This window comes from Sorghum bicolor, chromosome 5, assembly GCF_000003195.3.
Source record: "Sorghum bicolor cultivar BTx623 chromosome 5, Sorghum_bicolor_NCBIv3, whole genome shotgun sequence".
In the NCBI taxonomy this organism is placed as follows: Eukaryota; Viridiplantae; Streptophyta; class Magnoliopsida; order Poales; family Poaceae; genus Sorghum; species Sorghum bicolor.
Window position 1 is genome coordinate 60,281,615 of NC_012874.2, and position 16,169 is coordinate 60,297,783.

The window sequence follows — 16,169 nt, forward strand, 5'->3', positions numbered from 1 at the left end:
CTAGGGTCCAGCAAAGAAAGGTGTAGGGTTGTTACCCTCACTGGTAGCTGGAACCTAGAAAATCTTGTGTTCGTTTTCCATCTGAGATGGTTGAGAGATATTCTATCATTTTGGACGCTGACATGAGTTAACGAAGGTGCATGGTGGGTACATGCTCCTTGTTGGGCACATCAAAGTGTCAACACAAATGTTTAGGCTAAGAACACCTTTTATTTTTTTGGCATGGCATGTTCTTTGTACCACAAAAGTCACATCTTACAGAGCCTACACTATTGGTGTAGCCCCATGTCTTGGATCTTTGTTGCAGCAGCATTCGTCCTTCATCGGGTTTTTCTTGCTTTTGCAGTGGGAACCAACACCAGTGTAGCCCCATCCTCGACAAGCAAGCCAGCACCCATAAGGTCTGCAAATTGGGTACTGCCTGCAATCTATCTCTGCTCGTGGCAGTGGCAGTTTATTTTCCTGGCAGCAATTGAAGCCTACATATCCAACATAAATAACATCAAACAAGACAGTATCAGAGACTTCCTCTTGCAGCACTAGGAGCCTACATATCTAACACATTAATTTCTTTAAATTTATTGGAGCACTAACACTAACTAATGTTTCGATATCATAAGAAATGAAGTATACATAAAAGTATGTTTTACCTGAGAGGCTAGCAGCTCGGCAGGAGGGTGACGTAACAAACATGATCCCAAGAACCAAGAACAATGCAGCCCACAGGTACACAATCCTTGTCGTATAGATCTTGAGTAGTGCCATGAAGAAGAGAATCTTGCTACTCTCCTCTTTCTGTGACAAGGAGAAGATTTCTAATGTTTGAATTATGCATCTACTGTATTGGTATTTATAGGGAAGAACAACCATCCTCATTTAACATATGTATCTTAGTAAGATTTATGTGATCTACTAGATATCTTGCACTAGTGTTTTGATATCTCAAACTATCTTATTATACTACAATAAATATACTTGAGTATCCAATCTAATCCCTTACAAAAATGTGTTGCCTTACATTTATGGTAGCTACTATATTAATTACATGAGCGCTCGAACATCTTCTTAGATGCTATTAAATACATGTATCTGGAGCAGTCCCCCAGCTGCTGTCGATTGAGCAGTCACAATACAAGGAAAAAATGTCAGGCTGGACCCACTTTTTTTCATTAAGTATATATTTAGACCCAAAAAATAGTGTTAAGGATGTCAATGTGTCATCACATCTAAACCATCACCACATGTACCTTGTGATGTTTTCCCATAAAGTCATTAAAAATGTGTGGACATTCTACGCAACGTATATTGAAAATTTTCTGTCCCTTTTATGAAACCTAATGTATGTCACAAAATAATTAGTCAACATGTGAAAATACAATTAATCACAAATCACTACTGGACGCGGCCTCTTTGCCGAGGGCTAGGCCCAAAAGCCCTCGGCAAAGGCTTTGCCGAGGGCGGCCCTCGGCAAAGGGCTCTCGGAGAATTTTTAGACGGCAAAGATGGCCTTTGCCGAGGGCCGTTTGTCGGGCACTCGGCAAAGCCTTTGCCGAGGGCCTACATGGCCCTCGGCAAAGAAAAGCGACAGTCACGGCGCCGTTTCTCGGGATGGAGTCTTTGCCGAGGGCCTCTACCACCGGCCCTCGGCAAAGAAATTGAGCAGAATTTTTTTCAAAAAATTCTTTGCCGAGGGCTACAAGGAGGCCCTCGGCAAAGATTGTACGCAGGAATTTTTCTGCAAATTTCTTTGCCGAGGGCTATGGCGAAGGCCCTCGGCAAAGACCCAATCTTTGCCGAGGGCTATGGTCAAGGCCCTCGGCAAAGAGATAGAAAATTTTATTTTTAATTTGTTTTTTACATTCCATCGACATAAACATTATATATATATATATATCAACCATCACATATGTATATCACGCATAATCCCATTTCTCACAATATATCACAACCATAATTATGAACCACAAATCATAATATCACAACCATATTACAAGTCTCAGCATGTTCATCATCATTCACATGTTTATTACAACAAGTTCATCAAATCCAAACACAAGTCACAACTATAAACCACAAATCACGCTAAAGTCCAACCACATCACCTACCACGAGTCCTCATCAAGGTAGCCTATGAGACGATGGTGAAGGAAAGGCCTGATCATCTGGTGACGCATTTGCAGGATGATTCGAACCCGCGGACGGAGGCTGCACAAAGAAGCAGAGATTGCATGTTTGAGTAATATGGGAAAATATATTAAAAATTTTGGCAGCACCTCCCCTAAACAGGGAGGTTTACAAAACCTGCAAAAACAACGGCACGAAGGCCGACATCCACAACGGCACGAACGCCGACATCCACAACGGCACGAAGGCCAACATACATGCAAAGACAAGTGAAAAGCGGACTTTTATACTTACAGGAGTAGCTGTAGGAGTAGGAGGAGGAGCTGAAAACAGCACAGGTACACCCGATGCTTGCCCAAGGCTTTGCATGATCACCATCATCTCCGCCATCTGCTTCTGCGCTCCCTCGAACGCGGCCTTATGTGCCTCTAGCTGTGCGGTTAGTGCCGTGGTCTGCTCTTGGCTTTGCCTTTTTGTTTCTTGCAGCTCAGCCTACAATATTTCACTCCAATATTTCAGTAATCAGCTTGTAATTTTGGTGTGTAAATATGAACATACGATGAGTAAGAGATCCATTACCTGGAGTGCTTCAACCTGCCGCAGTGCTGGAGAAGGGCGTGGGCGTATAGCCTGGCTAGAGCTCGTGCTCCGTGCTCGGATAGCGTCGAGGTTTCGAACAGTGAAGGAGTCAATGGCACCATCTGCAATCCACAGTCGCCCGTGCTTCTTGCCTCCTCCGAGCCTCATGATTGCCTCTGCATCAATGGGCTCAGTGCGCACATTGTAATCTTCCCCATGGATCTCCCTTACCGCTGACGTGTACTCTTGAACTTTAGTGTACACGTTCGGGTCGGAGTACACCTCTGGGGGGGCAGCTGGATCGAAGGAGACAGAGGACGACGCCCTGCCCATGTGGGACATAGCCCACGCAGAGAACTCTGAGACCTCCTCGCCTGGGTGCGCAGCCTCCTACAAGAAAGGCGGGAAGATGGTGAGAAATCTAGCATAATTGAGTCTCAAAAGAAATGAAAAAATCACTTACATATGCTTGTTTGTATGCAGGGAGGCTGCGGCTGCCTTGATGGTGAGTCGGACCTTGCCTCATCAGACGTTGTTCCCGCTGCTTCTCATGCATGTCAACATAGTCTTGTGACAACCATTTGTCCACGATCATGGCCCAGCACTCGGGAAACGATCGGCACCACCAGGGAATTGTTGACGGTCCTTAAGTATCAAATTTAATTATCAAATAAACAAAGAAAAGGATCCAAATGAAATCAACATCCAGACTTAGGGTTTTATCTGACAGAATTCCACGAGTTTTGGTGTTTGTCTATTTCTGCAGGGGGTTATCAGGAAATACGAAAGAAAGGCCCACACGTCGGGATTACGTAAAGATATTAACGTGCTGCGCAATTATCTTACATCTAGAAGACTCCAGAAGCCACGAGACCGAAGCGGAGGCGAAACGGGGCCTGACCCTGGGCGCCCGCCCAGTTGGTCAGGGCGCCCGCCCTGCCCCTGAGTCCAATCAGGACTCTGCTTTGCGGGAGATCTCCACCGACCTAAAGGATAAATCTAAACCATACAATCTATGTCGGTTTGATCCAACGGCCCATATTCACTTGAAGGGACTATAAAACCAGACCCCCTGGCCCCTGGAGGAGAGAGCCTCTCAACCCTAATTCATTGTTCCATCAAGGGAGAAGAAGCCTCTGATCAAGATTAGAGCCAACACATCAATTAGATATCTAGATTAGCATAGCTACATAGGATTAGAACTAGAAGGAGTCAATCTTCGATTGGTTTCCGGATCTGTCAGGAGGATTCTTGGTAATTCTCTAATTGTGCTTCTAATTGCTTTCTAATTATCTTTGTTCTTCAATATTATGAATATGACTTTGTTCTACTTCAATATATTGCTTATGACTTTGCTCTACTTGCTTATATTCAAGATTATATTGTTCTTAGTTTATCATAGTTATGTACTTGGCTTAGTTAGATTGGATCTATATACATGCTTAGGATCGTATAGCGTTTATCCATCGGATCCATGGGTAAATGATAGATATTGTGTAGGCGTGGTGCTTATACCGTATTTATCTGCGATTGTACCCAATATGCCAGATCGTGGGGTGGTTCGTGATAGTGACAGCTTCATTGATTCTTATATAGTCCCCCTCTCGTGTATTGGGCTGGCAGAGCAACATTATTACTGGGGAGTGATTGCTACGTTTCTCATATTCCTTGCTAATATCACTATGCATGGGCGTAGTCTTGTCTCGCATTGATTGCTAAGTATGCTTGCACTAACTATGATATGCTAGACTATATAGTTGAGAATAACTTAGGGAATATTCTTGTAGTTCGTTCTAATACCATGCTAATGACTTTCTAGAGTATCTAATTGAGGTGCTTATCATATTTATTATGTGGCTAGATCAGATTAGTTATCCTTGTCACTATTATTATTTCATATATCTTTTATGTGACACTTATCCCTGTATGAAGAGTTAGATATAATATTCTCAATTATACATGCAATGATAGATGCTCAATCTCATATTCTATTCTGTAATCAATAGTGATGATTGTTAATCCCTTCCCAGTGGTAAAAATATAAATAACGATACCTGGAATACTTCCCGGTTAAAATGCTACATCGGTATTAATCTGTGCGCGTGCAGATCCCATTCATTATTTATTTAGAAGAGCAATTGCATATTTCAATACCGCATCTCTCATGTCATGCTGGGGATGACAACTTGGCTTAAGTGGTGTGAGGGATAGGTTTGGCATTTTTGGCACCGTTACTAGAATTAGAGAACTTAGTCTACTTTTGGTAATGATGTTAAGAATACCCAACAAGCATTTTTGGCGCCGTTGCCGGGGAAGGTTGATTACTAATCTGGAATAGAATAAAAGATTTTGAGTTATCATTCGCATCACTAATATTGAGCTTATCTATTCTCTCATACAGTTTTACCCCGATATTTTCTATTTTATCTTATGCAGGGGAATGTATGAATAGAAGACATCTTCTAGGAAATTTTGTTGACAATCCTGAAGCATTATTCAAGAAGACGAGAGCCAAGCTCAAGAAGAGATCATCAACACTTCAGCAAGAAGCTTCATCCAATCAAGAAGATCACCGGAACTTGCCTTCAGAGTTCGAAGCCATGGCGAACAAATCAATCCGCAAGTTCTCAGCTCCCACTACGGACAACATCCGCACTGGACCTGCTGCAAAGATCGATGGCAACTTTGAGCTCAAGCCTGGACTTATCAACACGGTGCAATCCAACCAGTTCTGTGGGAAGGCACACGAAGATGCTAGTGCTCATTTACAACACTTCCTGGAGATTTGCAACACATTCACCATACCAGGAGTTTCCAAAGATGCTATACTACTTCGCCTCTTCCCATTCTCACTGTTAGGAAGAGCGAAGCAGTGGTTCTACGCTACAAAGGAGAAGAATACTACGTGGGCACTCTGCTCAACAAACTTCCTGGCAAAGTTCTTTCCCATGGGCAAGACCAATGCTCTTCGTGGGAAGATTACAAGTTTTCAGCAACAAAATGATGAATCTGTTCCAGAAGCATGGGAGCGCTTTCAAGACTATATCCTAGAATGTCCCCATCATGGAATGGAGAGTTGGCTACTGATGCAGACGTTTTATCATGGGCTCGGCAACAGTGCCCGAGAGACCATGGATGCTGCAGCTGGAGGAGCATTCTTATCACTTACTATACCACAAGCCACAGCTCTTGTGGAGAAGATGGCGTCCAACCAAAGCTGGAATGAAGAGAGGACCCAGACACGCAAGAGAGGTGGAGGTATGCATCAGCTGAAGGAGGTAGACATGCTGTCTGCAAAGCTATACCTGCTCATGAAGAAGCTCGACGATAGAGCTAGAGATAAGAAGGAAGTTATGCACATCTACGACTCTCACATGACTTGTGAGGAGTGTGGAGACACTGGACACTCAGGCAACCACTGCCCTGAGATACTTGAGGATGTGAACTACGTCAACAATAACAACAACAACTACTACAACCGTCCTCAACAAAATCAAGATTGGAATCAACAGAGGCCTAACAACTCAGGTAATTATCAAGGTAACAATTCTTACAACAATAATAATAATTTTCCACCTCTGAGAGAGTTAGTGTCTAATCAAGGAAAGCTAATGGATAACCTATCTAAGAAATTGGCATCTAATGATAAAATGCTAGAAAATATAAATAATAGAATGGATAATTTCTCTACTGCCATCAAGAATCAAATTAGCTTTAATAAAATGATTGAATCTCAGTTAAATCAAATAGCTGCTGCTGTTCCTGCTACTAACCCCGGTATACCATCACAACCGGAAGGATTAGAATCTGCAAATCTTGTAGACATGTTTGATGCAGGTAATTGGAGTAACCCCATCACTGAACTCTCTACTGACCTTCTGTCGGTCAAGAGAGGCGATCCAGGACGCCCCGTCATCCCGATCTCCATCGGCATGGTGGACGTTCCAGAAGCACTCTCCGACTTTGGCTCTAGCGTCAACATTATACCCAGGGTACTCTATGAAAAATTCTTTACATATCCTTTATTAGAAACAACCATGTGTTTGCAGTTTGCAGATCAGACGATAACTGTTCCAAAAGGAATAGTGAAGAACCTTTGTGTCCGAGTTGGTACCTTATATGCCCCAGCAGACTTCGTAGTGGTAGAGACCGGAAATGATGAGAGAGCACCTATCATCCTAGGGAGGCCATTCTTGAACACCACCGGAGCTATCATCTACGCCAGTGCTGCCAAGATCAGTTTCTACGTCAAAGGGAAGAAGGAGACATTTTTCTTCAAGAACAAGACTACACAAATTCCAGATCAATCCAGACGTAAATCAAGGAAGAGGACCAACAGGAGATACAGGAACAAGCAAGTGTGGACCGAGTCAGCTAAGATGGTCACTGTAGTTCATGGAGGCCAAGATCATCAACTTAAGTCACCGTTTTTTACCAAGAAGGATGACTCAGGAATGCCAAGCATTTACTGCTCCATACATGGATATAGCTTCTACAAGACAATTTGCGACACCGGATCGGGCGTCAACATAATGGCCGCAGTCACCTATCGGCTCTTGTTCGGAACCATGCCCCTAAGACCAACATACATTCAGCTCCAGATGGCAGATCAGACATTTCGAGAAGTTAAAGGAACAGTAACTGATGTCCCAGTCAAAATAGACGATCACTTTGTTTACACAGACTTTCAAGTTATTGATATGGGAGAAGACGAGTATGATCCACCCATCATCCTTGGAAGACCGTTCCTCAGTACCGTTAAAGCGATTATCTATATTGGAACTGGAGAAGTTCATATGCACTTCCCCTCAGAGAAGGTACGCCGTTATTTTACTGACCCTAACTATATCGTTGAAGAATCTAAGCAGGTTAGAAAGAGACGCAACCGCAACCAGAGGAGGCAAATCATCAAGGACGGATGAGCAGACTATGAAGGAGAAGTTGTAAGGTCAGAAGACGTAGAGTTTAAACAGAATTATCCAGAGGAAATTGAAGCACCGAGTCAGGTATGGAAAATGAAGATAACTATACAAGAAGAGGAGGCGCTGCCGGAAGTACCGACTACGCCACCCAACTAACCTCAGGACGATTAAGAAAACGGAGAGTCCCGTTCGGAGGACTTAAAAACACCAAACGCCTTGCCAAGAGGTAAACTTGGTAGTTATCCTTTCCCATTCAATTATTTTCAAATAGTTTACTTAGTTAATTATGTTCATACTATCTTAAAAAGAAAATAAAAATATGAAAAACAGTAAGCCCCATGTGAGTATGCGAGTGGCATAAAACTCATAAGTACATTCACTGTGGTGGAATAAAAATAAAATAGATATTTTTTCTGCTTTATAAAACGAAAATATAAAAATAGGGAGTAACATTTATTAAGGAGTCTCAACATGATAAAGGCTAGATATTTATGCTAACACTTAATCAGTTCCACAAGCTTTGTTGTCTATTTGAGCTCCACAGAATTTAAGAATCAAGAAGACTAGCAGACGAAAGACATTCTAATCGCTGTTAGAATGCTGCTGACTTTCAAATACACCTCTGCCGTCTGCTAGCTACATCAAGGGAAATTACGTCAAAATTCAGCTTGGGGGAGAGCACCCCCATTTATCTTGATAAGTATTTCTATCTATCTATCTTTATAGTTATATTGTTTTAGAATTTAATTATACATAACTATGGAAAACAAAATAAATATTTCATGCTTATATATATATATTTGTCTTTTGCTTAGTGTGTTTAATAAATAAATAAAGTGGCTATGCTAATCTGTATCTAAATAAAACTGAAGCATGGATATGATGAATAATTGCTCTGCTTAATTTGCAAATTTTAAGTTCTCTCTCAAGTTTAGACATAACTGTTATAATTTAAAGCTTGCTCTAGACCTAAACTTGTGGGATGAAAACTTGATCTGAAGTCTAAGTTGTTAACGGATACGATATGGGAAGGTTGAGCTGCTATTTATCTGTTCCTAGAGATGCTAGAATTCTGGAGAATTTTATCTTTGAAAATCTTTAAAATGTTGCATGATGAGTTCCTGTATGATGAGATCTTAAATTCCTACCACAGCCAAATATACATGCTTGCTAGACTTTGAGCCACACATTTAATATTTACTGCTTATGAGCATTGAGTGTGGTCAAGCTGTATAGACCCTTAGGAGCTTGTCATGTGGTTAAATCAAGATTTCACTTGCACGTTCACTCATATATGCTACTTCTACTCCGGAAGTACCATCCACATATATCTACTCATTTCCATCTCCAGAATCACCTAAAAATATTCTACTCCTAATCCGGGAGAGAATAACCAAAATTATTCCTGTTTTCCCCTTGTGAAATAAATGCTCAAGTTATCTTGTTACTACCACTTGCTATATTATCTCAAGAGATGAGTGCTCTAAAAAAAGAAAAAGAAAGAAAAAAAAATACGAGGAAATAAAAAGGAGCAAGTGCTCGGAACCTCGAAAGAAAAGAAAAAGTGAGACGAGAGGTAAAAATGGACAAGTGTCCGACAGTAGAATTAGGGGTACAAGATACCCACCTGAGAGACAAGAAAAAGAAGAGCATCTCATTCTCCTCATTCAAAAAGCAAGAAAGGTATGTATCCCCTCAAGGAGCAAAGTAGAATTAGACTTCCACCATTATTGTTTTCACCATTGTTATCACCATCATCACCATACACCATTCATTCGCCACACATGCACATCTTGATTTGGCTTATTGATTTGTTTCTTTGGATCCATGGTTTGACTATGCAATACATGTCTTGTAAGTATGTATACTTTATCTCCCAACTATGAGCTCCGGATATTAAAGCCTTATTAGAGTAGGGTGAGAGAGAAGGCAATGTCACTATGCCTCATACCATAAATACTACATATCTTGAGAGAAGGCATATACCATCACTGCCTTGGTAAGGATCCAGAAATACCACAAAAGAGAGATTTGAGAGAATCATACAAGGAATCTCTGAGTTTTATTTGAAAATCTGCAAAAACCCCAGAGCTATAGCTGATCAAGAATAAGAGACATGGCACTTGGCTAGACTGTTCTATCTTTTAACCACTCAAGACAGAAGTGACGGTTACAAGTCCCATGGTGAAGGTAAAGTAAGTAAGTTTTAAGTCTTGACAGTTTACTCTAACTCAGAGATGAGATCTTATTTAAAAGCATGTGTACCATCAATTTTTAAAGATATTGCAACTACTTCTAATCCATAGCTGAGTCTATCCTTGCTCAGGGACGAGCAAGAGGTAAGCTTGGGGGAGTTTGTTGACGGTCCTTAAGTATCAAATTTAATTATCAAATAAACAAAGAAAAGGATCCAAATGAAATCAACATCCAGACTTAGGGTTTTATCTGACAGAATTCCACGAGTTTTGGTGTTTGTCTATTTCTGCAGGGGGTTATCAGGAAATACGGAAGAAAGGCCCACACGTCGGGATTACGTAAAGATATTAACGTGCTGCGCAATTATCTTACATCTAGAAGACTCCAGAAGCCACGAGACCGAAGCGGAGGCGAAACGGGGCCTGACCCTGGGCGCCCGCCCAGTTGGTCAGGGCGCCCGCCCTGCCCCTGAGTCCAATCAGGACTCTGCTTTGCGGGAGATCTCCACCGACCTAAAGGATGAATCTAAACCATACAATCTATGTCGGTTTGATCCAACGGCCCATATTCACTTGAAGGGACTATAAAACCAGACTCCCTGGCCCCTGGAGGAGAGAGCCTCTCAACCCTAATTCATTGTTCCATCAACGGGGAAGAAGCCTCTGATCAAGATTAGAGCCACCACATCAATTAGATATCTAGATTAGCATAGCTACATAGGATTAGAACTAGAAGGAGTCAATCTTCGATTGGTTTCCGGATCTGTCAGGAGGATTCTTGGTAATTCTCTAATTGTGCTTCTAATTACTTTCTAATTATCTTTGTTCTTCAATATTATGAATATGACTTTGTTCTACTTCAATATATTGCTTATGACTTTGCTCTACTTGCTTATATTCAAGATTATATTGTTCTTAGTTTATCATAGTTATGTACTTAGCTTAGTTAGATTGGATCTATATACATGCTTAGGATCGTATAGCGTTTATCCATCGGATCCATGGGTAAATGATAGATATTGTGTAGGCGTGGTGCTTATACCGTATTTATCTGCGATTGTACCCAATATGCCAGATCGTGGGGTGGTTCGTGATAGTGACAGCTTCATTGATTCTTATATAGTCCCCCTCTCGTGTATTGGGCTGGCAGAGCAACATTATTACAGGAGAGTGATTGCTATGTTTCTCATATTCCTTGCTAATATCACTATGCATGGGCGTAGTCTTGTCTCGCAATGATTGCTAAGTATGCTTGCACTAACTATGATATGCTAGACTATATAGTTGAGAATAACTTAGGGAATATTCTTGTAGTTCGTTCTAATACCATGCTAATGACTTTCTAGAGTATCTAATTGAGGTGCTTATCATATTTATTATGTGGCTAGATCAGATTAGTTATCCTTGTCACTATTATTATTTCATATATCTTTTATGTGACACTTATCCCTGTATGAAGAGTTAGATATAATGTTCTCAATTATACATGCAATGATAGATGCTCAATCTCATATTCTATTCTGTAATCAATAGTGATGATTGTTAATCCCTTCCCAGTGGTAAAAATATAAATAACGATACCTGAAATACTTCCCGGTTAAAATGCTACATCGGTATTAATCTGTGCGCTTGCAGATCTCATTCATTATTTATTTAGAAGAGCAATTGCATATTTCCATACCGCGTCTCTCATGTCATGCTGGGGATGACAACTTGGCTTAAGTGGTGTGAGGGATAGGTTTGGCATTTTTGGCACCGTTACTAGAATTAGAGAACTTAGTCTACTTTTGGTAATGATGTTAAGAATACCCAACAGGAATCACCTACAAATCATCAACAGAGTATTTGACACATTAGAAGATAAAATTGAACCCACTTAATATCAAAATGAATCATTGCGAATGTTATTCACCTATCGCAAGGTACTGGTCTCGGGTCAGCGTAACCTGTCTTGCTTGTGCCTTGGGGAGGGACTGGTGAAGTACCGACCTGTAGTAGTCTATGTGGGACTGGATGCGCGCATTGTGGTGCATCTCGGTGACGTACTTCCTACAAGCTATAGTAGCCGCCCGATCCGCCTGGGCCTCAAGTCCTTCTTCGACCTTGAAAATTTCTACATACAAAACCAATGTATCCATTTATTGTTTCAATAAAAGTTTTAACCAACGAATATGATGTATTAAGCAATGTTCTGCGAGAGAGACTTACCCAAAACTCCGGTAATACCTGCTCCTGCTTGTTGCGGTAAGTGTCATCCGTGGCCAGCGCGTACCTATCCCAGTTGGAGGCCGGCTCCCGCACCACCGGCTCCTCGGACAGTTTCACAATGCCGGGGTACCATTTCCTGCACAAAACACCGAGGACGCTCGCAGGGGTGCGTGCTGTAGTACCCGACAAAACCAACCAAGTCCTGCACAAGTGATTAAGAAAATTCATTAGTTTCTCTTCTGATTTCCAACATATCTTATGAAGTAGCTGTGATGACATCTATAGTTACTTACCTCTTTGCCACGGGCTGAATCACTACGCGGTTGTGAGGAAGCGGTACCGGAGGCAGGCTCGCAGGACCTCGCTCATAGGGAGTCCGAGCAGTGGTACCCCCTCCCTCACCCTCGAGCGCCTCGCCTCCCTCACACTCAAGCGCCTCGCCTCCCTCGTCCTCGGGCGCCTCGCCTCCCTCGCAATCGGGCACCAAGGCTCCCTCACCATCCTCGTCCGTCTGCTGACCTGCCTCGTCCCCCGACGTGTCTGTGGTCGTGGCCGTCACGTGCTCCTCCTCCAGCACAAGCTCGCGTGGTGCTAGAGGAGACCGCTGCCTCCTACCACGGCTGCCCCTGGTCCTCTCGTCACCTCCTGTGGACGCTGCCCCGGACGAGGACCCCTCACCTCGAAGGCGCGGGCGGTCTCTCTCGTAAACCGAGGGCGTCTCTCGGCGTGGACGTCTGCTCGCTATCTTGGTTCAATCACCTGCAATCACAAAGAGTGAACAACATTAATTAGTACATATATTAGAAATAGATTCAGAATATATAAACAAAACACAAAATAAAGAAATATAGTATTACAGGTATTAGGAATAATCTTCATGATTGGGATCATAGGTCTCATCATCACTGTCAAAATTGTCCAAATGGGTAACACTATCCGAAGGTTCTATTTTGTCATCATCATCATTGCCTACAAGTAATTGCTCAAGCATTGCTATGTCCTTCGCATTTACCACCACATCTCCATCGACCTCGCCATCAACCATTTCGTTGTCCACTTCCATTTCAATTGGGCTAGGTAAGACGATCTCAAATGTCCCTGGTAGCCCATCTTCTTGATAGAACTGTCCATCATATGTGTTTGCATTGAAGTTGTAATCATCATCATTTGGTGCAGGTAGTTTACCATGTGGAGATACCTGTCTTTTATGTGACACTTATCCCTGTATGAAGAGTTAGATATAATGTTCTCAATTATACATGCAATGATAGATGCTCAATCTCATATTCTATTCTGTAATCAATAGTGATGATTGTTAATCCCTTCCCAGTGGTAAAAATATAAATAACGATACCTGAAATACTTCCCGGTTAAAATGCTACATCGGTATTAATCTGTGCGCTTGCAGATCTCATTCATTATTTATTTAGAAGAGCAATTGCATATTTCCATACCGCGTCTCTCATGTCATGCTGGGGATGACAACTTGGCTTAAGTGGTGTGAGGGATAGGTTTGGCATTTTTGGCACCGTTACTAGAATTAGAGAACTTAGTCTACTTTTGGTAATGATGTTAAGAATACCCAACAGGAATCACCTACAAATCATCAACAGAGTATTTGACACATTAGAAGATAAAATTGAACCCACTTAATATCAAAATGAATCATTGCGAATGTTATTCACCTATCGCAAGGTACTGGTCTCGGGTCAGCGTAACCTGTCTTGCTTGTGCCTTGGGGAGGGACTGGTGAAGTACCGACCTGTAGTAGTCTATGTGGGACTGGATGCGCGCATTGTGGTGCATCTCGGTGACGTACTTCCTACAAGCTATAGTAGCCGCCCGATCCGCCTGGGCCTCAAGTCCTTCTTCGACCTTGAAAATTTCTACATACAAAACCAATGTATCCATTTATTGTTTCAATAAAAGTTTTAACCAACGAATATGATGTATTAAGCAATGTTCTGCGAGAGAGACTTACCCAAAACTCCGGTAATACCTGCTCCTGCTTGTTGCGGTAAGTGTCATCCGTGGCCAGCGCGTACCTATCCCAGTTGGAGGCCGGCTCCCGCACCACCGGCTCCTCGGACAGTTTCACAATGCCGGGGTACCATTTCCTGCACAAAACACCGAGGACGCTCGCAGGGGTGCGTGCTGTAGTACCCGACAAAACCAACCAAGTCCTGCACAAGTGATTAAGAAAATTCATTAGTTTCTCTTCTGATTTCCAACATATCTTATGAAGTAGCTGTGATGACATCTATAGTTACTTACCTCTTTGCCACGGGCTGAATCACTACGCGGTTGTGAGGAAGCGGTACCGGAGGCAGGCTCGCAGGACCTCGCTCATAGGGAGTCCGAGCAGTGGTACCCCCTCCCTCACCCTCGAGCGCCTCGCCTCCCTCACACTCAAGCGCCTCGCCTCCCTCGTCCTCGGGCGCCTCGCCTCCCTCGCAATCGGGCACCAAGGCTCCCTCACCATCCTCGTCCGTCTGCTGACCTGCCTCGTCCCCCGACGTGTCTGTGGTCGTGGCCGTCACGTGCTCCTCCTCCAGCACAAGCTCGCGTGGTGCTAGAGGAGACCGCTGCCTCCTACCACGGCTGCCCCTGGTCCTCTCGTCACCTCCTGTGGACGCTGCCCCGGACGAGGACCCCTCACCTCGAAGGCGCGGGCGGTCTCTCTCGTAAACCGAGGGCGTCTCTCGGCGTGGACGTCTGCTCGCTATCTTGGTTCAATCACCTGCAATCACAAAGAGTGAACAACATTAATTAGTACATATATTAGAAATAGATTCAGAATATATAAACAAAACACAAAATAAAGAAATATAGTATTACAGGTATTAGGAATAATCTTCATGATTGGGATCATAGGTCTCATCATCACTGTCAAAATTGTCCAAATGGGTAACACTATCCGAAGGTTCTATTTTGTCATCATCATCATTGCCTACAAGTAATTGCTCAAGCATTGCTATGTCCTTCGCATTTACCACCACATCTCCATCGACCTCGCCATCAACCATTTCGTTGTCCACTTCCATTTCAATTGGGCTAGGTAAGACGATCTCAAATGTCCCTGGTAGCCCATCTTCTTGATAGAACTGTCCATCATATGTGTTTGCATTGAAGTTGTAATCATCATCATTTGGTGCAGGTAGTTTACCATGTGGAGATACCTGGTGCACAATAGCCCAACCCTTAAGATCCTCTTTGTCTTAGTTGGCGTATCGAGTATAATACACCTGAACGGCCTGTTGAGCCACAATGTATACATCTTTTCTAGAATAGATTGAATCTTCTCGAATCTCGACTAGCCCAAGATGAGGGGTTCGTCTTGTTGATCGTGGATCGAACCAGTGACATTTGAACATGACAGGTTTAAGAGGTTTGTCTCCATGAAACGAGAGCTCAATGATTTCTTCAATTCTACCATGATAGTCGAGGCCATCCGTGCCGGGCGTACAAACTCCACTATTTGTGGTTTTTCGTTTGGGTTGAATCTGCTCATAACCGGTTGTGTGGAAACGATATCCATTCACGTCATAGCCAGCAAATGACTTGACCCTAACATCACAGCCATTTGCAACTTGTTTCAACTGGTCACTCATGGACGAACCGGTCTGGGCCTACAAGGTGAAGCATGATAGATTGTTATATTAATCAAACTAACGATCAGCTTGGATGATCGAATGTACGACCTAAATTCAACATTACCTTATTTTTGAACCAAGAAATGAAATCAGGCCTCCCTGCTCCTGCACCTGCCGAAACAAGGGTGTCTTGTTCATGCGAGGTAGGATCCCTTGATTGATGCTAGAATTCACAAACAAATTCCTTGATGAATGGCTCCAACTCGGTAAAGTTCCTCAACACATATAGCATTATACTGCGCCACTCTTCATTTCCCAATAGCTTCGGTGACGATCTACTTGCGCTGCCTAGTTGGCCATGGAAAAGGCTGAGGGTTGATTCATTTTCGACGGCATTGTAACGAGGGAGTGGATTATGATTGCTAGGAAGGTTTGGCTTGTAGTATAGCGTCGTGAAGTTTGCCACCTCCTCTCGAAGGCATGCCTCTGCAATGGAAGCCTCAATTCTGGCTTTATTTGTACATTTTTTGCGAAGAGTCTTTAGACAT

General features: G+C 42.8%; 1 protein-coding gene across 1 annotated transcript; it reads right to left on the reverse strand.

The window, feature by feature from the left end:
- Positions 226-807, reverse strand: LOC110435373. The gene is made up of 2 exons (XM_021460870.1): positions 651-807; positions 226-479 (listed from the first exon to the last, which is right to left on the reverse strand). The coding sequence occupies exons 1-2, from the start codon at positions 763-765 to the stop codon at positions 265-267; spliced, it is 330 nt and encodes a 109-aa protein (XP_021316545.1). The 5' UTR covers positions 766-807; the 3' UTR covers positions 226-264.